General features: G+C 40.6%; 1 protein-coding gene across 3 annotated transcripts in view; it reads left to right on the top strand.

Annotated features, from left to right (window-relative positions):
* The first annotated feature begins 11,244 nt into the window (after positions 1-11,244).
* The window catches only part of HDAC9 (histone deacetylase 9), a 180,316-nt gene continuing 167,666 nt past the window's right edge, over positions 11,245-23,894 (top strand). For 2 of the 3 annotated variants that reach the window (XM_087892714.1, XM_087892713.1), the window contains exons 1-2: positions 11,245-11,496; positions 19,144-19,206. In XM_087892714.1, the coding sequence (XP_087748840.1) occupies positions 11,370-11,496; positions 19,144-19,206 (190 nt within the window). In that variant the 5' untranslated portion in view covers positions 11,245-11,369. Of the gene's footprint in view, positions 11,497-19,125; positions 19,207-23,894 lie in introns of those variants that run through there. The other variant, XM_060685682.2, reaches the window with a different exon arrangement.

Raw genomic sequence — 23,894 nt, 5'->3', positions numbered from 1 at the left:
CCGCCCCCTAGAGTCGGGAATGACTAGCACATATTTGCGAGGGGAACCTTTTAATATAAATTAAGAAAGCCAGTTTGGTATAATGGTTAAGGTACCAGGCCGCAAACTGGAAGACTTTGTCTTACCTTTGGCATAAAGCCACATGTGACTTTGAGCCAGTCTCTCTCTGAGCCCTAGAAAAAGGCAATAGCAAACCATCACGGAAATTCTTGACAATAAAACTGTAGGCATTTGTCCAGGAGCCAAGACTGACTTAAGGTGTGTATGTGCACGCATACACAAACACACACAGAAAACCTCACCCTCCACATCCATGTTTCCAAACTAAATGACTTGGCTTTGTACAACATACAGAACTGCAATCTGACTGACTAGTGTGTTATTGAAACTCAGCCAGATAATTCAGATTATTCAATTTTGATGGGGTGGTTAAATTGCCTAAAGAATGGCTGGCTATCTGGCAAGTACATTTACTGGTCCAAAGGTCTATGGAGATTCTCAATCATCCAGGTCATGATTCCAGTTGCCTTTTGGAAAAAGCACCTTTGAGATTCACTACTTCAAAGTTAACTAAAAGACAAATATAGCATAAAAAGAGAAATAAACACAACAAAAATACTTCTCAGAATTTGACTGCAGAGAAGTTTGGAGTTTTATTTAACAGAGTTCAAGATACCAAGTATCAAGTCAATCTGTACTTAATCAGACAAAGAGCCAGTGTCCTCCTTTAAACCCAGCTCAACTAAATTGAGCATCAGTATAAAGCACTTGCCTCTAGCCATAGCAGTATCAACTGTGCTATGAAAACAGGCAGAACTTTTCACATAGGGAGATAAATCTCTCTTTTTTTGTTCCTTGTTTTACTTTTGAGCTCACTATGGATGCTGTACTACTGTACTTCACCAATTGCAAGCACACTAGGTATCTTTGCTCTATTATTTTTACACCATATTATTTTCTTCACAGAGCAAATGAATCGCAACAAAACAAGCTTCAAATTTCCCAAAGATAAAAATACCTTAAAGTATTTCAGTGTGAAAGCGGGAGGTAATAACCATAGGTTAGTAATTATCCTAGCAGGTCAAATGAAGCATAAGATTTGACTTGCTCAAGCATCTCTAGAAGACATATCTAGTCCCAAATTGTTTAAAATAAAGTTTCTTTTCTGCCATCTTAATTCTCTGATTCAGTTTTGTCATGCTAAGGCCATAGAATCTACAGTATATATATAAAAGTGAACACCACTCACACATTAATCACGAAATCTCAAGAACCATAAAGCCTACAAACTTGAAATTTGCCACGTATGTTTCTCTTGGCTTCTATGTGCTCACTAAGAAAGGATTTTTCGAAATGACCATCAGAGCATTAGTATTTCCTATATTATTATAACACGCTCTGATGCTAATTAGTTAGACGTTCTACTCCCCTTCCCAACTTGAAAATAACTGGAGGGAATGGGATAGCATAGGACAGGCTTCTGTGGGGCAAGCTTCATGGAGAGAAGGGGCTAGAAAACCTGAAGGAGAGATGGGGGTTGGATAGGAGACGTTTCTGTGGGGCAAGACTGAGGGAGAAGGATAGAGGAGAGGATCTATGGGGCCAGCCTGAGGGAGGGAAGGGGAGAGGAGAGGATCTATGGGGCCAGCTTGAGGGAGAGAAGGGGAGAGGAGAGGCTGATTGTAATTACTCATTAATTTTCAAACTCTTAAGTGTCAATTTATCAAGCTCAATCACATAGTTTCGTAGTGGAGTACGGGTATTCAGCTAATAGTTTATAGATTTGGGTGCTTATATTTGAACAGCCAATGAATTTCCTACCCATTCTCTATACTTCTACTGGATGAGATCAATTCCAACAGTTTGTTTTTAACAAAGAAGGGAGAAGAAAATTGATAGGCCAGTTCTGGAAGTCATGTTTTCTACTTCCTAAAAAACCAACCATCTGCTTGAATATGAAAGGCTACAGTCAGGTCCAGAAATATTGGGACATCGACACAATTCTAACATCTTTGGCTCTATACGCCATCACAATGGAGTTGGAATGAAACAAACACAATGTGCGTTAACTGCAGACGGTCAGCTTTAATTTGAGGGTATGTACATCCAACTCAGGTGAATGGTGTAGGACTTACAGCAGTTTGTATATGTGCCTCCCACTTGTTAAGGGACCAAAAGTAATGGGACAATTGGCTTCTCAGCTGTTCCATGGCCAGGTGTGTGATATTCCCTCATTACCCCAATTACAATGTGCAGATAAAAAGCCCAGAGTTCATTTCAAGTGTGCTATTTGCATTTGGAATCTGTTGCTGTCAACTCTCAAGATGAGATCCAAAGAGCTGTCACTATCAGTGAAGCAAGCCATCATTAGCCTGAAGAAACAAAACAAACCCATCAGAGAGATAGCAAGAACATTAGGCGTGGCCAAAACAACTGTTTGAAACATTCTCAAAAAGAAGGAATGCACCGGTGAGCTCAGCAACACCAAAAGACCCAGGAGACCATGGAAAACAAGTGTGGTGGATGACCGAAGAATTCTTTCCCTGGTGAAGAAAACACCCTTCACAACAGTTGGCCAGATCAAGAACACTCTCCAGGAGGTAGGTGTATGTGTGTCGAAGTCAACAATCAAGAGAAGACTTCACCAGAGTGAATACAGAGGATTCACCACAAGATGTAAACCATTGGTGAGCCTCAAAAACAGGAAGGCCAGATTAGAGTTTGCCAAACAACATCTAACAAAGCCTTGACAGTTCTGGAACAAGATCCTATGGACAGATGAGACCAAGATCAACTTGCTCCAGAGTGATGGGAAGAGAAGAATATGGAGAAGGAAAGGAATTGCTCATGATCCTAAGCATACCACCTCATCAGTGAAGCATGGTGGTGGTGGTGTCATGGCGTGGGCATGTATGGCTGCCAATGGAACTGGTTCTCTTGTATTTATTGATGATGTGACTGCTGACAAAAGAACCAGGATGAATTCTGAAGTTTCGGGCAATATTATCTGCTCACATTCAGCCAAATGCTGCAGAACTCATTGGACGGCGCTTCACAGTGCAAATGGACAATGACCCAAAGCATACTGCAAAAGCTACCAAAGAGTTTTTGAAGGGACAGAAGTGGAATGTTATGCAATGGCCAAGTCAATCACCTGACCTGAATCCCATTGAGCATGCATTTCACTTGCTGAAGACAAAACTGAAGGGAAAATGCCCCAAGAACAAGCAGGAACTGAAGACAGTTGGAGTAGAGGCCTGGCAGAGCATCACCAGGGATGAAACTGAGTGTCTGGTGATGTCTATGCGTTCCAGACTTCAGGCTGTGATTGACTGCAAAGGATTTGCAACCAAGTATTAAGAAGGGAAAGTTTGATTTATGATTATTATTCTGTCCCATTACTTTTGGTCCCTTAACAAGTGGGAGGCACATATGCAAACTGCTGTAAGTCCTACAGCGTTCACCTGAGTCGGATGTACATACCCTCAAATTAAAGTTGACAGTCTGCAGTTAACGCACATTGTGTTTGTTTCATTCCAACTCCATTGTGGTGGTGTATAGAGCCAAATATGTTAGAATTGTGTCAATGTCCCAATATTTCTGGACCTGACTGTATATAGTATATTTGACAAACTCTAAGAAAGGAAATCAGAGATTAAGTTACCATTCAATACAATAGTTAGCACTTTAATAACAAACTAAATTCAGCACATAAATCGCAAATACACTTCTGTGGGGAAAGGGAACATATTTCTATTTACATTCTGGTAATTATATATACAACTTCATCTTTCTCTTCATACATTTAGATTTTCTTTTTGTTATTTTCTTTAAATGATTTCCTTCCTTCCTTCCTTCCTTCCTTCCTTCCTTCCTTCCTTCCTTCCTTCCTTCCTTCCTTTTCTGCAATGGCTAAATGATCACTATAGATTGAAGTGAAATTAATCTATCCACTATCATTTCAAGGCTGTAATCTAAATTATGAAAGGAACTTTATTTTTCTGGATTGTAAAACCCTAGATTTGCTATCTTTACATTTAATAGAGATTGCTAAAAGCTTTATATTTGGCATAGAATAAGGAGGGGTTCTTTTCTGTCATACTATCTTTTGTTTTCTCTGAGGGAGTTGGCTTTATCCAATACTTTCTCAGAGCTGAAAGTAACAATGAAATAAAAGTTACATCTGTTTACTACATCATTTAGATCAGGGGTCACCAACCTTTCAGACCTCAGGGACCACTAAATTCATAATCTTAAATCCCGCAGACCACTAATACAAATCCAGCATGATGCTTGCTGAAGTGCCTAGACTCCCAGTGACGGGATGGGGTCCTTCAGGCACTTAGTTTGGCCGCTTGTTTCTGCAACCTTAAACACTCAAAGAGCCATTCTGTTTTCCACAGAAAACAAAACACCAGGATCTCTCATCTCTCTCTCTCCCCCTCTCTTTCTCTCTCTCTCTCTCTCTCTCTCTCTCTCTCTCTCTCTCTCTCTCTCCCCCCTCTCTCTTTATCAGTCTTTCTCTCTCCCCCCCCCTGCCTTCATCTGTCTGTCTGTGTCATGATAAATGCCTAACTACTATGTCTCCCTGATCACCCGGACCTTCAAGGGTTAACTAACCACATATCCCATAATCCTTATAACCACTCCTTACCTCTTCGCCCCTCCTCCTGGGTACAAAAGGTCCAACCACATGGTCCACAGTTCATTCCAGATGTATACCTGAAAGAGAAAGGTACAAGGTCAGTGACCTCCAGTACCAAAGCTACAAAAAGAGTTGGAGTCTGTCTCTGAGTTATGGGGCTAGATCCAGCTTATAACAAAATGGTAGCAGAGGTCGGTTGCCCATAACTCCAGACAATGACTGAACCCAACACCTACCCTGAAGAAGCAAACAGAGCACAGACCAGAGCTCTTACCAAGAAGATGGCTGAGAAGCTTGCAACCAAAGCCACAGCCATGGAGGAGACAGAAGCTGGAAGCGAGCAGGACTCCAGCCTGGACTCACAATCAGATGAAGAGGGGCCATCCAAGGAGATCACCGCCCCGGAAGAAGAAACAGCACAGAAAATGAATAAATTCAAACTCTCCATCCTGAAACTGATGGAGGCAAGCAGCGACAAAGAAAACCTCATCGCGGACCTTCAAAGCCTCTTCGAGCAACAAGAAGCAGCGATTGAGGCCCCAAAGACCACCGAGAAAGAAAAACCAGCAAAAAAGGGTAAGCCACCCCAACCTGATGATCCTGAGCCGGCAGAACCCATTTCCGCGCCCCCTTCCCGGCGGCCATCTTGGGACGAGCACCAGCCAATGGGAAGCCAGGATTTGAATCCCTTGGCGCGAAAATGCCCGAACCCCGAAACAGACGAGGGGGACTCAGAAAGCGACTACGAAGAGCCCAGCTCTGAAAGCGACCACGAAGAGACCACAATAATAAAAAGAAAAACGCCTACCGATCTCGAATTGCAAAAGGCAATCGAGACCATCACCGCTGCCCTAGGCTCCGCTTTCGAGCCTCCCGCGGCACTCAATAAACCAAAGAAAAATCCTGGAAAGCACAAGAAGGCCAGGACAACCAACAAAGACCAGGCAACCGAGTCACAACCAACTAAAAACACCGCACACACCAACAACCGGCACAAAAGACCGCCCACCTGCAGGAAGAATCAACCGCAGGACTCGAACTCGCCACCCACTACACCAACAACGCGAGGCCCGAGGGAGAAGAGAAGAACCGGCTACTCACCCACGCCACGACATCCATCAGGCCAGTCCACGCGACCAGGGACCAGCGACCACGAGGGAGGATCCGCCGCCGCCGCCATTACCGCTGAGCCGCTGAGTGCAGGGAATCCTCAACCTACGACCTCCGCTGCTGCCGCGCCGCCGACCCGCGAAAGTCCTCGACTTGCGACCGCGTCGCCTCCTCACCTTCTGCCCTTCTTCGCCGGGGATCCGGCCATCCAGCAGTGGTGTCCAGCCTCAGGGGGAATCTTTGGACCCACCGGGGGTGGGTCCAGCCTCCCACCGACAGGCCTAGGCCTAGGCCTGGGAGCTCCAGCAACAGGAACCTCACCCGATGGACTCCAACGCGGAATGAGCTTCGCGCATGCCCAGTACCTGCCTGTAACAAGAGAAGCAAGTTACATAGATCCAAGCAAGTACAGAATGGCCACAGACATCCCAAAGCCTTATTGTGAGTTTAATCACATTTTGGACCATGGACAGCTCCCCCCAGTAAGTAACCTTACTAATATTTCTGGGGCAAATTATACCAATTTGCCAAAATTGCAGTTAGATGGGGGTAATATTATGGAATGGAGCCAGCAATTAAGAGTTGCTCTCATGAGAGAGAATGCACTGTTCCTAGCTAACAGACCTCCCCAAAAGCCCTGGTCACTGGAAATTGACTGCATTCATCACAGGGCATTTTGTATCATGTTAACCTCCATTCCATCTGCTATGTATCCATCTATTGAGGACAATCTAACTGTTTATGATATTATGCAAAAACTATGTAACCTGTTTTATAGTCAAAGCAGAGCCACTACCACTAGACTAGGGAGTTCCACTCCACCAAGCATAAGGCAGGGGTCCCCATGAGTGAGCACATCTTAAAAATGAATGCTGCAAGGGCAGAACTCATGCAGAGGGGGGGAAATCATCACTGAAGAGAGCATGATAAGCATAATCATAAACTCTCTTGATAGCAGCTGGGACATCTTCATGACCCAACTAAATAGCCTCAACTTGCAATACCTCACACTAGGCGCACTGACCAGTCAGCTCGTTGCAGAGGACACTCTGAGGAGGGAACGCCAACTAGCCAAAGGGGACCCTAGACCCACAAAGAGGGTGGAATTCCAGGATAGGGCCAGGGATACCTCAGAATGTTATTCTTGTGGATCAAGGAACCACTTAAAGAAGGATTGCCCCAGGAACCATAGGGATAGGGGACAGCACGACAGTAGAGGGGGAAGGTCACCTGAACGCAGGCACCCAAAGGAAAGAGGGCGAGGGTGGTCACCCAACCCCAGGAAACACCACGAGCGCAGAGACCACTCCAGGGACAGTAACTCTGGCTCCATGTATGGGATCAGGCACGATGACCCAAATGACAAACATAAGGCAGAGAGAAACACATGGCTCCTGGATTCAGGGGCCACAAGTCACACTACTTGTAACCCAGAGCTGCTAGACTCACTCACAGAAATAGACTCAGAAATAAAGGTGGCAAACCAAAGCAAGGTCAAAGTAGTGGGGAAAGGAAACGTACACATCACACAGGTAGGGGACCTAAAAGGAGTACTGTACGTACCAGAAATTCCCCACAACGTGCTAGCCATCACAAAGCTGACACGAGACACAAATATAGAAATAAAATTTAAAGATGGAAAGGCACACTTGATCAAGCAAGGGAAAGAGATAGGAAAGGTAACCATACACGAGGGGCTTCCCTACTTCACACCCAACGCAAGGGAGGAAGAAGGCATTGATGCCAGCACAAACCACAAGGTAGATAAGTATCCAGAAACAGAGGGGTGCAGCAGGAGGCAGGATGTAGCCATGAGAAGACAAACAAGTCTGTATCTATCATGCAAGCCATTGCATGATAACTGCGCCCACCTCCTCCACAGGAGACTGGGACACATAAGCTTCCCCATTGTAAAGAAAATGACGGAATGTACCGAAGGTCTCAAAGTAAAGAACTGTGAAAACTACTTAGAGTGTTCAGTTTGTAAGCGTTCCAAGATCAAGGTTAAGGCCATCCCCAGGGGATCCAAACGAACCATGGAATACCCCTTCCAATTGGTGCATATGGACTTGGTAGGGCCAATGAAACCCTCTGTAGGACATAGGAAGCGATTCTTCCTCACGATTGTGGATGACTACACCAGATACGGGTATGTCTACTCCCTCAGACACAAAAACGAAGTGTTCCAAAGGTTTAAGGAATTCCACAGAAGAGTAGATATGCAACATAACATGAGAATAAGGCAGATAATGACTGATAGGGGCTCAGAATTCATGGCCAAAGAATTCACAAGGTGGCTGAGGGAGCAGGGCATAGCGCATTACACCTCTTCACCTTTCTCCCCCTTTCAAAATGGAGTCTCAGAGAGAAAAAACGGGGTGTTGCAAACCATGATGAGATGCGCCCTGGAGGATGCTGGGATGGGGCAGCATTTCTGGTCAGAGGCATTACACTACGCTAATTACACCCTGAATAGACTGTGGTCAAGCTCTATCAATAAGACACCATACGAGATGCTATACAACAGAAAGCCCAACATTGCACACTTACACATATTCGGCGCCCCAGCTGATGTCCACATTCCCAGACAGCTAAGAAGAAAAGGGGAGAAATTATCAAAAAGGTTAAGGTTCGTGGGTTACGAACCGGGCACAAAGGGCTACAGATTTGTCGACAACAATAACCGTTTTGTGGTTTCCAGATCAGCCAGTTTCCACGAAAACGCAAACTGGTCGAGGGTACACTCCAATGACATCCCAGCCAATAGGGTCACGTTCGAGCATGGCCAAGGGGAAAGGGAGGTCAGAGAGGTCACAGGGCACAAAGCCAACCATCGCAAGGCAAGCGTCAAAGGTTGGAAAGAAGGGCACCCTTCACTGAAGATAGATGACCTGACGGACAAAGAGGCAGACATCATGCAGGAAACCGAGCCAACCCCCAGCAGGCCAATCAGAGAAACCAGAAACAAGCTACCAAAGAAGTTAGAGGACTACGTTATGACCATCCACAACACCCATTTCATGCCCAGCTCATATGAAGACATCCTCGGGCTCCCCCGGGAAGAGAAAGAAAAATGGATGCTTGCCATGGAGAAGGAGATGGAAAGCCTAAGGAACCTCCAGGTATACTCACCTGCCCAAGTTCCAGAGGACAAAAAACCAATAGGAACCAAATGGGTGTTCAGGGTTAAGACATTAGAGGACAACAAGGTCCTATACAAGGCAAGACTAGTCGCGTAGGGTTTCGCCCAAAGATACCCCGAAGACTATACGGACACCTACTCGCCAACCGTCAGGGCGGAGAGCGTCAAAAGCGCCCTGGTGGTGGCCACCATCCTGGGCTTGGAGGTCTTCCAATTCGACGTACAAACAGCGTACTTGCACGCCGAGCTGGATAAAGAAATCCAGCGCCGCCTGGGTACAACAAAGGCGAGAACCAAACCTGGCTGCTGAACAAAAGCCTGTACGGGCTCAAGCAGTCGGGCAAAAGGTGGTATGACTGCTTGGCCAAGGCCCTCAGATCCATGGGCTTCGAGGCCACCTCAGCTGACAAATGCTTTTTTACGAGGAGAGAAAACAACACATTCGAAGGTGTGCTCGTTTACATGGACGACATCTTGTACATCAGCAAACACAAGAACAGGTGTGACAAGTTCGCCACTGACCTGGGTAGCCACTTCTCCTTAAAGTCACTTGGAAAGATTGACAGATACCTAGGGGTCCAAGTGATAAAAACCAACAAGGGCTTCCGCCTCTCCCAGAGAGAAAAGATCATCAAGCTGCTGTCCAAATGCAACATGTCCGAAGCAAAACCCAGCGAAACCCCCATGCAACCCGAGTTCCTGAAGACCATGTATGAGGAATCTGAACCTTTCACAGACAACAAACTGTATAGATCAACGATAGGGTCACTGCTGTACATATCCAACTGGAGCAGGCCCGACATCGCCTTAGCCATCAACCTGCTGTCCAGACATGTAAGCAAACCTACGGTAACACACTGGAACGCCATCAAAAGACTACTTAGATACTTAAAATTCAGTGCGGATGCCCTACTCTGCCTAGAACCAGAAACATCCGAGGAACCAAAGCTAACCTGCTATGCTGACGCTGACTGGGCTGGGGACGTAGAGTGCAGAAAAAGCACCTCAGGCTACGTGCTACTACTCAACAATTGCCCCATCCACTGGTACACTGGAAAGCAAAAACTGGTGGCCATATCAACTACGGAAGCAGAATTTGTTTGCCTATCAAAGGCCGCAAACAATTTAGTATGGTTCGATGACCTGCTCTGCGACATCTGGGCTGAACCCTCATATCCAATAGTTATCCACGAAGACAACAAGGCAGCGATAGAGATCTCTAGGGCTGATGCCATAGGTCAGCGTTCTAGGCACATTGACATTAAATACAAACACGTCAGGCAGTTTTCAGAGATAGGTTTCATTAGGGCAGTGCACTGTGACACAGAGGAGCAAACAGCAGATATTCTCACTAAACCCCTACCACATAAACAACATGCTTACCTCATGTCAAAAATGCGTGTTTGCTTGTAATTCATGCCTGTACCAGTGTATTCTCTGTATGTATGCAAACACCGCCTCAGGTACCCAGTTAGGCATTTAGAGGGGGTTCTGTCATGATAAATGCCTAACTACTATGTCTCCCTGATCACCCGGACCTTCAAGGGTTAACTAACCACATATCCCATAATCCTTATAACCACTCCTTACCTCTTAGCCCCTCCTCCTGGGTACAAAAGGTCCAACCACATGGTCCACAGTTCATTCCAGATGTATACCTGAAAGAGAAAGGTACAAGGTCAGTGACCTCCAGTACCAATAGATCAATAATAAAGCTACAGAAAAGAGTTGGAGTCTGTCTCTGAGTTATTGGGCTAGATCCAGCTTATAACAGTCTGTCTCTCATCTCTCTTTTTCTCTCCCCTCCTCTTTCTCTCTACCCCCTCTCTTTTTCACTCTCCCCCTCTCTCTTTCTCTCATTTCTCACTCCCCTCTCTCTCCCCCCTCTTTCTCTCTCCTCTCTCTCCCTCTCTCTGATCTCTCTCTCCCCCTCCCTCTCTCTCTCATCTCTCTCCCCCCTCTCTCCCTCTCTCTCTCTCTCTCTCTCTCTTTCACTCTCTTTCTCTTTCATCTTTCTCTCCCCCACTCTTTCTCTTTCTCTCTCTCATCTCTCCCCCCTCTTTCTTTCTATCTCATCTCTGTTCCCTCCTTTCTTTCTCTCTCTCTCTCTCTTTCTCTGTCTCTCTCTCATTCTGATTCTCCGGTGTTCTCTGGGTCTCACGGGCGCTTCTGTGGCCTTTGTTGGTGCTGGATGCACCTTGATTGCTTGGGGAGACGCACAACCTGCTCTCTGCCCCAAGGCACTGGCCCGACCTGGCTGCAGCTGATGCTCCACGTCATAATGGACTCCAGGAGAAAAAGGGGACATCATCTCCCCCATTGTGAAATGTGCTAAATTTAACTACGCTGAAGAGCAGCGGGCAGGCCATGGAGGCACCAGCAGCAGCAGCAGCAGCAGAGAGAAACATCCAGGCCGGGCCAGTGTCTTGGGGCTGAGAGGAAGTTGTGTGTCTCCCCAAGAGGCCAAAGTGCATGGACCTTGGCCTCTCAGGGCCAACAAGGGCCATAAGAAACACCCACGAGACCCAGGAAGAGATAAAGCTTCACATCCATTCAGGAATATGGAGTGAATCTCCATCCCCCGCCCTTCCCTTCTCAGGTCAGGCAAAGAGTGAATGGGAGGGTGAGGGGCGGGGCCAGCTACTGATGGAATCATCCAACAGGAAGCCACAGCAGAGGGAAGAATGAGCCACGGGTTGCCGACACCCATTGCTTCGGCCCACCTGCGCTACCAACCCCCCTTTGCACCAATCCCTCATTCCAGCCAGCGAGGGCTGCCCTATCCTTGCACGTTGCACATCCTGCAAAGTTGCAAGTTGGACGTACCTCCCTCTATGGCAGAGATTTCCAGTCCCACCATGAGCTGCCTGGCTGGTCCCATATTCCAGAGCTCTAGTCACAGGACTGGCCATTGGTCATCCCGGAGCAGCTCCAGTGTGCTGCGGACCAACAAAATTTTCTCATGGACCACCAGTGGGCCACAGGCCACCAATTGGTGACCTCTGGTATATATCTTTCCAGTGAATTGTGTTGGTTATGGGCTAAATGAAACCTATAATTTTCTGTGTTTCACAGGTATAGAGTGATTATACACTGCTCACATTCAAGCAGAGGACATAGTAACATTCCAGTTTCTCTTGACATCACTCAGAAATTTGTTTTGTTAATGACTTGTTAGCAGTCATGGAAGAAACTAGTAAACAAGCTTTATTTTTATATTAATATTTTTATTCAAATGATATTTAGATAATTTTATGCAAGCTAAATATGCAATAAATAATCATATATACTATATTTTCACCAGTTATTTTGAAGTTATGTTAATCAACCCAGGAAAAGAATGAATGAAAAGGGGGCATGGTTAAGTATACTTCTGTAGGAAGAAATATCCATCTGGTTCAATTCCAAGCCAGGAGAAAGGCACTGGAGACAAGATGGAGGCTGGAGGCTGATTGGAAAGATTGTTTAATGATGAACAGAATCGCTAAGCATATAATTCTGATGCAGCTAACAAAATGGAGTTGAGAGTGAGGGGTTTTTATACCTTCTTTGGGCTTTGCACTTGAACTTCCTGTTCCTGTGGAAGAACATGTATTCTATTGGCTGTTGTCAGACTCCCATGGTGCCATGTAGGGGTCATAGCTGGCTCTAGAGGCAAAGTAAATCCTAGGTGTTTGTCTGACCAAGTTTGGTTGAAGTTTGAACACACTGCTCTGAAAGTGTGTTAGGCAATTCCTAATGACTTTGCCCTCTGTTGCATCTTGAGTGAAGGCTAATCCTACCATTCTGCCTTTGTTTCAAAATAACCTGTCTTGAATGGAGTAACAAATCTGCATTTCTAAAAGATGGCCTCCTCAGTTTGGTTTCTGAATAGGCTGACTCAATCTTTCTTAATGGGCACAAAATATCTGCTTAAGAAAGTGGGGGTTGCTTTCTGCCTCTAAAAAAACATGTTTCTCCATTTCTCCCTTTGGGAAATATAATATTCTGCCTTTTTAAATATTCCTTAAAACGTTTCATTCTTCTAAGAGGGGGCTGGGTTTCCACACTTCTATACCTCATACATAATAACATGTTCTATTAAACTTGTTATGTCCTTAAAATTGCATTGTTTTATCCACCACTAGCTTCTTCTGCTATCTACTTTGAAATAGTGCTAAGATTTATACATGTCAATAGTTTTTAGGTATATTTTTACATTCCCTCTCTCTAATATGTACATCAATTCTGTTTTTTTATAAGAGCACTCTAAACAGAGCAATTTGTTTCTTTGCTTTACTTGCACTTACGTTTTTATTGGCATCACGTATACTGAAGTTGATTTGATTGGATGATTTGTTTGGTTTTACTTTCATCCTTCTAAGAGACCTGTGTTATATCTCAAAATTTGGAACAACTTAAGTGTTGCCACAAGTTTTGAATGCTCAAAAGTATAGCCACAGAGATATGAAATAAAATTATAAGGTATAAGAAGATGTGAGACTAAGGTATTTGATCCCAACAAAATGGTCCAGGAAAAAAATATAGAACTAATGCATGTAAGTGCATGCTACCATTGCTATGGATAAATTATGATGAAGGGGTTTATTCAATCTTTTTCGAGTTACACATACTATCTGACTCACCAGGAAACAATATAATTTGAGGACTTCTATGGATATTGTAAATAAATGTAATGAAATCAAAATATAGAAGATTTTTGACTTTTAATTGTATTAGACTTCAAAATAGAAACATTTAGGTATAGATGGTAATTTGTATTTTATAGTGTTTTATTATATGCATGTTGTTATATATTTTTTAACTTTATAAGCTGCCCAGAGTCACTTGAGATGGGCAGGAATCAAATATAAATAAATAAATCAAGTAAACAAGCAAGCTTTATTTTGCTTTACAGAAATTTGACTCCTAGACTTCCCAATGAATGTGCCTGATAGTAATTTGTCACTTTAGCATGTACCTACTCAGCTTTTATATATTATCTATTGTATCTTCAAGTTGTGTTTGTTGTCCAATCACTGGACAAATCTCTGCAGTTTTCTTGGCAAGTTGCATGAAGTCATTTGCCATAGCCTACCGGAGTATAAGACGCACCGGAGTATAAGACGCACATACCTTTTTTGGATTTTTTTTAAGGTTTTTTTTTTATTTTTTAGACAAACACACATACAAACATATAATGTATTTTCTTTGAACAGAGTATTTGGCTGGTTCACAAATTTAAACAGTGTTTAGTCATTTCAATTAAATTTACAATTTCTATATTTCCTTTTGCCATATTTATTCCTCATCTATTTTTTTAAAAAACCAATATTACCCTTTATCTTCATCTCTAATCTTAATCAAATTCAATTTTTCCCTTCTATTCTATATTATACCCCTTCCCATTGTCATCTATTTTTATATCCATCCTCACATTGGTTAATTATGTAATATTACAATTGTTTAATACAAATTCAACATTTTAATATAAATCAATTAGTTATATTAACTAATGTGGGTGGGAGGCACTGTCTTACAGTGGTTCTCCTCCTACCTCTCAGGTCGCTTTCAGTTTGTATGGGCGGGACGGCAGAGATCCACCCCGAGGCCCCTAAATTGTGGGTTGCTTCAGGGGTCGGTTCTCTCCCCCCTACTCTTTAACATCTATATGAAGCCACTGGGTGAGATCATTCATGGCTTTGGGGTGAAATATCATCAATATGCTGATGATACCCAATTATACATCTCCACCCCAGACCACCCCAGAGATGCCCTTTCCGTGATGTCCTGTTGCCTGGAGGTGGTACGGGCCTGGATGGGCAGAAACAGACTCAAACTCAATCCCTCTAAGACTGAATGGCTGTGGATGCCAGCATCTCGGGCTTCAGAGGCCCCATCACTTTTGATAGATGGGGAAAAACTTGCCCCCCTTGATAGGGCTCACAACTTGGGTGTCCTCCTGGATGCTCGGCTGTCCCTGGAAGACCATCTAAGGGCCGTGACCAGGGGGGCCTTCGCACAGATTCACCTGGTGCGCCAGTTGCGCCCTTTCCTGGACCGAGATGACCTTCGCACAGTCACTCATGCCCTGGTTACTTCCCGCTTGGATTACTGCAATTCCCTCTACATGGGCCTGCCCCTGAGATGCACCCGGAGACTCCAGCTGATCCAGAATGTAGCCGCACGGGTTGTTACGGGAGCCCCTCGTTACTCCCATATAACACCCCTCCTGCGTGAGCTGTACTGGTTACCAGTGGTTCTCCGGGTCTGCTTCAAGGTGCTAGTTCTCACCTATAAGGCCCTACATGATTTAGTTCCGGAATATTTGCAGGACCTTCTCCTGCCTGCCTCTCACCGTCCTGTTCGCTCACATAGGGCCGCTCTCCTCAGGGTTCCGACGGCGAGCCAATGTCGTCTTGCTGTGCCCAAGGGTAGGGCATTATCTGTTGGTGCTCCCACCCTCTAGAATGAATTACCTACCAAGCTCCGGACAGCTCCTGATCTCCGTTCCTTCCATCGGGACCTGAAGACTTGGCTGTTTGAACAAATAGGCTGACTCTGATTCCAGGTTTTATTATTTACTATTAATGAGTTATTTGGTTTAAAATAGGATTTTATTGTACTTGTTTCTTAACTTGTGTTCGCCGCCCTGAGTCCTTTGGGAGAATGGCGGCATATAAATACATGTAATAAATAAATAATAATTAAATAAATATAACTGTCTTTTTTTGTATATTAATCAATATGAACATGAATATCCCAATTATTTCCATGCAATCCAATTTCTTACAAATCAATTAATTATATTTACCAATAATAATAAACCAAATAATTTCCCCTCTTATGTTATTCATTTTCACATCTTAAACTCTCCCAATAACCCACATAGTTTTGCCCATATAATCCTCTAAATCACAAATTAATCATTTCTACTTTCATCACAATATATAATTAAAAATATTTCAATCATTACAATTTCCCTAATTAAATTTAAAAATGTTCCAGCTGTTATCCAAGCTACAATTTAATCCTTTTTTACTTTCACCACCATATACCATTAAAGGTATTTCAATTGTTACAGTTTATACTTATTCATATTTCTAAAAAAAATAAAAAAATAAAAACTTATCATTGTCTAGATTTCAAAAATACAAAGACAAATATTCCAATTATTATTCATTTCAATTTTACAATCATGATTTCCCATTTATTTCTTACTACTATTCATATTTCAATTCTAAATATGTATAACATTTTTCTCTTTCATTTCTTTTTCTCCCTTCCCATTTTTATTTTTGCCCTTTTCATTCTCTTTTTTTTCTTTTGTGTTTAAAATCTTGAACTCTCCTCTTTTGCCCTAAATTTCCCATTGTTTGTACCTACCATTTTTGGTGAGGAAAAAGAAGAAAAAGAAATTTTCTTCTGTCTCTGCGTAATTTTGCCTTGCTGCAGCAAAAAGCAAACAGCCTGCTTTACTTTCATTTTCAGCGTAGCTTGATTAGCACAAGGAAAAAAAAATCTGCTCCAGCAATGTAGCTCTTTGCAGTAAGCAGCAAAACAGCTGAGAGCAAATCAGCTGAGAGTCGGGAGGCCGATCTAATCACCTTGTGCTAATTAGTCTATGCTGAAGCTGAAAGGAGCTGTTTTTATTGCTATTTGCTTGCAAGAGGTAACTGCTGCAAGGGTGGGAGCCAGTGGATGGGCAGGGCTACATTCGGTGTATAAGACGCACCTAAATTTTCACCCCCCTTTTGGGGATAAAAAGGTGCGTCTTATACTCGCAAAAATATGGTACTTCCTATTTATTTATTTATTTGTTTGATTTATATGCCGCCCTTCTCCAGAGAGTCAGGGTGGCTTACAATGCGTTAAGCAATAGCCTTCATACTTTTGTATATACCTGCTTAGTAGGGCTTTTGGCCCCCCCTAAGCGGTGTTCTTTTTTATACAAAGTCAGCTTATTGCCCCCACAATCCGGGTCCTCATTTTACCTACCTCGGAAGGATGGAAGGCTGAGTCAACCTCTCCTAGGGCTGAGAGAGAGGAGGACTGGTTCAAGGCCACCCAACTGACTTTGTTCCTAAGATAGGATTAGAACTCATGGTCTCCCAGTTTCTAACCTGATGCATTACACCACCAAGTGGCTCTCTTATCAATCTAGAAACAGTTATAAAACCATGTGTAAAGGGCTTCTATCAGTCCACTGTCACAGACATACTCTTGAAATAAGAAGACCTGGGAAAATAGGAAATCTTTGCATAAGAGGAATTATTACTTCAGTGAAAAAGACAATGTTACAGCCTAAAAACTTTCATAGCAAATCTCAAGGATATAGGTAATAAAATCATGGTTTGAGAACCTGAGAATCCATTTGACTTATAACTAAAGGGAGCGTGAGAATTCTACAAGATCATACCAGAACATCTACTTTCAGTTGAAACTAAAATGGATATGGCAGATTAATAAAGAACAAATATTTCTGAATTGAGAGTTTGCAAGAAGAAAGGGCCATAATTTCTACATAGCAATTTCCCGAAGCATTCATGCTTTGAAATAAGCATGAACCATTAATATCATTAGTTTATTCAAAATACCGTATATAAAGCAATGGGATCCTTAGGAAGCTCTGATGTCTGTCAATGTCCAAAATATGTGAGAATATAAAAAATCTGAAATGAAACACCCATTTTTTTAATGAAAATATATGTTAGATAAATGATGAATATATTTCAATTTTTTAAAAAAAAGTAGGGCAAGAATGCAAGGTATACTTAAGTACCTTTAAACATCATTATGCTGCTGACTTAAACAGTTATTTTAAGCCAATATTTATTTTTATATTTAAATGTGTCTGTAAACTGTTTAATGCTTTTCTTCTTTTAAATAGAGGATATTGTAGCTTGCATCATTCTAACATGCTGTGCTGAATGCAATATAAAAGTAACAAAAGGGAGAATGATCCATTTCAAAATCAAAGTGCAACTTCTTGTTCATGTTTTTTCTCCATATGGTACAATGCCTTTTTTTAAAAAAATAATAAAAATCGTCCTGCCCTGCATCTACATAGTAGCAAAATAGCATTGCTCCAGCCAGCCAACCCTCTGCAATAAAGCAGGAGAAACAGCAAACAAAAATAGAACATCCAGGTTTGTTGTGTGAGGGTGAAGCAAAAACCACAGTATGAGTAGGAGCTTCCACAGTGTTATTTCTGAACTTACACAGGTCTATTTCCTTTGTACTCCTTTGTCAATCCAGTTTAGTATCCACCAAAGAGAGGAGTCATTGGCTGGAATTAAAATACTGATCTCTCTCCATCACATGCATAAACAGATTTAGAAATGTAAACATACATGCAAATAGAGAGGGAGGGAGGGAGAGAGAGAGAGAGTGAGAGATGCATGCAGGTTTGGCAGTAGGACAAAGAATTGCTTCTGAGCGATTACATTGGAGACCTGCAGCTTTTTAAGACGGAGACCCGCCAGCTGGGTTTGCTGAAATATTTTTAAATGCATTCATGCAGGCTCCGATCATCAGGCCACGCTTGACCTATTTTTGGCTCAGACCAGCCATTGTTCTATTTCTGTTGCTTTAAGGCTCTGCTGTTGTTGATCTGTATGCAAATGAGCACTCACTAGCTCCAGCCAATTTTGCCAAGGAGAAGAAGAGAGGCAGGCAGGAAGGCAAAGACAGAACAGGAGGAGGAAGATGAAGCATTAGATTCAAGGATAATGACATGTGCCAGGGTTGAGAGTAATTGAAACTGAAATCTATAGGGAATACAATCCCTAGAAAATGCCTGCTAGTCTTTGAATTTCAGTGGCTTTCTTTTATTCAATTCCCAAGAATAAATTGAAAGAGAAATTTATCTTTCTTCCACCTGCTCTTTGAATGCAGAACACAACTAAGGTACATAATATGTTTTCTCTCATTTGCATACACAGATACATATATGCATACATGCATACAAACAAACAAACACATGCACACAGAAAGAGAATTTATTCTTCTGTAACAAAATGAATTGTCTTAGAATTAGATTTCATCGTAATTGGAACTGGATTGATAACTTAGAAATCCGTCTGTATGAAAGTAGTTCATATATATTCATTTTGGCAAGTTGTACAATGAGTATTGTTTAAATCCCTCAGAAAGGTTTGTTTCCAACATCCCTGAACGATTGGTGATGAATCTTTCATGTAGCTGCACTGCAGACTGATTGGAATATGCTGCAGACAATTTATGAGAGTGAATTGTTTTTCCTCAGATGGAGTTTCAAGACGTGATCAGCTCTTGGCTCAGCAAAGAATGCACAGCATGATCAACTCAGGTAGGAAATTCAGAGTAATTTATCTATAAAATATAGATATAAACATTAATAACATTGCTGGGAGAGGGATTTGTCATCTCTTATGTTCAGTTTCTTATTCTATTCTTTCCAATATTTTGTTCTAATTATTTGTTGGTTGAATGTCATATCATTTTGGGAATGATTCTTGGGGGTGGGATTGGGAGACAGTTTTTTTTTCTATTGTTGTTATTATTATTATTGTTGGTGGTAATGGTAGTGGTGTTTTGGGAAACCATTACAGGTTATAATAGGAAACCTACCTAGCAGCTTGTCTGCTTAAAATAAAGCCAATAGGCTGAGCTGCTCCAAATACACTTAACTATTCAAATCAATGAGTTCTTAAGGTAACAGTTCTTAGCTGCAAATTTAAAATTTTGTTTTGCTGAAGAGGGTTATGTCCTTGTTGCAACTAGAAAGTCTGGTAAAACCTTTCTTAGGGTTGATTTTTACCAATGGACAGCAATACCAATTCAGATGGTGCAAGTTATTGATGTCCTGGATGCATGTTCCCACTGTAATGTTGCTGAAAAATTTGTATGATTTCTACTAAAACGTTTTTTTGTATTCTATAGTGATGTTTTGAAAGATTATTCTTAAGTGCCTTGGTTTGAACTACATTTGAGTTCATTTCTAGTACTTGAAACATACTTGGGAAAGTTGAATGGGAAAATTAGATAGCAATGAGTCACTGCAAGTGTTTAAAGAACAGGTGTTTTAAAGATGCAGTTACCAAATGGTTAAAGCTCCCCTCCCCCACCCTGCCTGGCCAACTTTTATGGCTTCTTCAATTTATATTCTGCTTAGATATTTTGTAAAATCATCAAGGTGATGTTATCTTGGAGGAAGTATTTTATGTGTTTGCCAGTCATTTAAAATACAGATAAATACATAAATGCTCTTAAGTGCAATAAATGTTGTGGAGCTTCTAGGTACTTCCAAAATCTTAATGAGATTATTTTAATCCTAATTTCTCTAATTAGTTCATTTTAAATTCTCTCCATCTTCTTCATTTGAAATATTTACTCATACCTGCAAGTAATTTATAAAGATTTTTGAGATTTAAAAAATGATTGATAGCTTGCCTACTGTGATATTTATATTTCCAGTACACCTATTGAACTTCACAGTATTTAAAATATATGCCATTTGGTATTCTGTTATTATTCCTGGTTTATATGGCAAAACATATGGAATTATATCTTTATAACAAAAATTAAAACAGAACAATAGGAAACAAGGTTTCTTAGGAATTGTGAATGTCTGTTCCCTCTCCCTTTTAATTTTGTTTTTGAGAATGATTTAATTTTACACATTCTTAAAAAAAAAGAAACTTCATTAAAATCACAATAGGCAAATAATGCCAGTTGAAGTTTTCTATTACTTTCTCCATACTAGAAAAAGTCATGTTTTCTATTAGTTACACTTTTTTTGAGGGCTTTTGATCTCTGGGTATGAGAAAAATATTCAAGTTAACCTGGTCCCACAATTCTTTTGGGAAAGGAGAAAGGAATGAGTATAAAAATAACATATTACTACTGAGGTACATTAAATGTACATCTTTTCAAAAGTCTTGAAAAAATTGCAAATAGTAATTAACTCTAAAATTAACAATATGTATATCACAGGTATATCACTATAGAGATTCTTGATCATCCAGGTCATGGTTGTTTAAAAGGTCCTTTTTCCAAAAGATAACTTACATTTTGAAGAAGCTTCTTGGATGAGAGGTGAAATATTTTCAAAGGAAAAAATAAAAAAAGTCCAATTGCCTTTTTGAAACAGCACTTTTGGGACATATAGAGCAGTGATGGGTTGCTACCAATTCGCACCGGATCAGGCGAACAGGCAGCGGTGGGAGGCTCCACCCAGACACTTCTGTGCATGAGCAAAAGTGAGCATGCGAGCGAACCGGTAGCGACAGGATTTGGAACCCGCCCCTGATATAGAGCTATAATAAATTTAAAACTTCAGGCTGCCATTTATATGTCTTAAGAGTCAACACATTTTTCCTTTTCCAAAACATTAGTAGGAATTAATCAATTATGAAATCTCTAACAGACACTTGAATAAAATATTTTAAAGGATTTATTAAACAGAAAAATGATGATGGGCCATAGAAAGGAATTCAAGTAAAATAAAAAGATCAGTAGTAGAGATCCTGGAAAGGCAATGGATTAGCAAAAGAGTAGTGGCATGAGATATTATTTTGATCTTTTATTATAAGTTCTTTGATTCCATTATTATCACTGATGTCATGTTTATAGTAAATAATTTAATGAGTTTGTAATTAATTCAGATATATAACTATTCCTTCAGTCCCCAGTATATTCATCAGCATGATCTATCCATATTTGTAAAATATACTCCCCTTCTATGTGTATTTTAATTTGGTCTCTGACCGCAATAAAAAGCTTACTTACTTACTTACATCAGCATGGCTAACAATATTTCCTATGGTGCCAGCCTGACTATATGGACAATTTATATGTAGTTGACTCTGTTTTGAATTATTTTAATTAATAATTACATATTTAACCCTTAACCACAGACGTACTATTTCGGCTACACTATTATAGACATGAGGATAAAAGAATGTACTGAACTAATATCCAGTATTCTGAAAAATATTGCCATAAGCCATCTTCTGGTATGCCTCCCACTAGAATATATGACACACTTTTGGTCCAATGAATCAACACCTTCTTTATTACTGTTGTAGTAAATAATAATTTCAGGTTTGTTGCTATCGGGATCGGTGTATTCATTATGATGCATCAAGGATACTAAACATACTGTACAATTTTTCTTCGGAACATATGACAAGAGGGTTATTTCTTTTGTAAATGCTTACATGGAAGAGCCAACAGCTTTCCTTCAATGTAGAAGAAATGAAGGAGGAATTTCAGCTTTATTTTTCTTCAGAGTCCCTACATAAGTCAAGGCTCTGTCTCTTAATTCATGAACTACCTCAATCGAACTAAACCTGTTATCAGCAGTTATATTTTTATTAGTACGAAACAAAGGTTTGGTTAATCCCAATACAAATTGAGTAGGTTTGGAAAATTGCGCTCTTCCTCTGATAAAGATTGTCCATCTGAGTTCTTGCCTAAATATAAATAACCATTGAAAAAATAGCTATTGTGAGAAACTGTAAGGCGCAAGAGCTTTAGCCCATAGTTGTCAGGTTTTAGTGGAAGGTACATTTTGAATTTGCATCTCCATGAAATCCAATTAACATCTCATCAATGGTGGCTGACGTCCCAATCGTATAAGCCTCCTGACAATTTTTTACAAATTGTGCAAACATTTCTGCAATCGGGGTGGAGGGATCCAATGCCCATCGTTCTTTTTGGTCTGGATTATCAAATTGAAGGCATCACGGAAGAACAGCAAATCTGTTTTGATTCATTACACATCTAAAAATTTCTCGACTAGTTACATCAGTAGCCAAAAGACATTCAATGTTTTCATGGTCAGATCTAAAAATTGATGTATAGGGCAGTAAACCAAAAAATGTATTGATCTCCATCAAATTTACATCCAAGATATATATTTAAAATCTTGGAGAATAGCTGCTAACTGGTGTTAATTAAACTCTCCAGTTCAGTGCTTTCACATATATTGGGGCTACAATTCACAGAATGGTATAATAATGTAGCAAAAAAAAAAAAAAATCAGGTTAGTAATTACAACTGTAGACCTTACTAAGTTATATACTGTATATTGATTGAGCTAAATCAGGGGTTGGGAACCTATAGCCTTTAAATGCTTGCTGACTTTAGACAATACTGGCAACAAGACCATTGGTCAAGGATGCTAGGCATTTATATTTAGAGGCTATATGTCTCCAGAATGTTGCTAGTTGAAAATTATAATACACTTTTGTTTATATAATACAACCTGATATATATAAATCATCTACCATAAATTATAACATAGATTTTAATCTATAATCTATAAAATAGATTATACAAAAGAGATGAATATTGAAAAAAAGGGAATATTACAATACATTATAAAAATGATTATGTATAAGATGTGACCTGGTCAACATTCTGTTCATAAAATATGTATGATGAAAGAAAAATTTTAATAAAACTTGTTTTTTTAAAAAAATTATAAAATAGATACAAGCATGCATGTATACAAATAGGCAATTTAACTACACATTAAACAGATTCCATTGGAATTAAAAATCCTTAAAAGTACATAAATATTCCTCAATAAGACTTCTTTATCTTAAATAAAAATGTATATAATATAATAGGCACAAGTACAGGAACTTTATGGGTTAATAAAACGTTTCCTTTTTTGAAAAAGCATATCTAAAATTACTACTACTTAGTTTTTGCAATGAGACAAACCAGATATGTACAAATGAAAAGACAGATGATAATTAGAATATTTTACATTGGTACCAAATAAGGATAGACTTATTACTGTTTAATAATACATCTTTAAGTTATATCACTAGAAACATCTTTTTTGAATACCAGTATATTACAAGTTTCCTGTAAGAAAAATACGTTTGAAAATACTCTCTCCATTACTAAAATATGAAATTCATTTTATCAAATGGAAGGTTACAGGAATTGATGGGATTCTTATAAAAATGTGGCAAGAAGAATCAGTAAAGGTTCTAATCAAATTACGGCAAACATTTATAC

Source organism: Pantherophis guttatus, chromosome 4 (assembly GCF_059756535.1).
Source record: "Pantherophis guttatus breed Tessera chromosome 4, ASM5975653v1, whole genome shotgun sequence".
NCBI lineage: Eukaryota > Metazoa > Chordata > Lepidosauria > Squamata > Colubridae > Pantherophis > Pantherophis guttatus.
The sequence above is the reverse complement of the archived record's forward strand: the minus strand, read 5'-3'. Positions and strand labels throughout refer to the sequence as shown.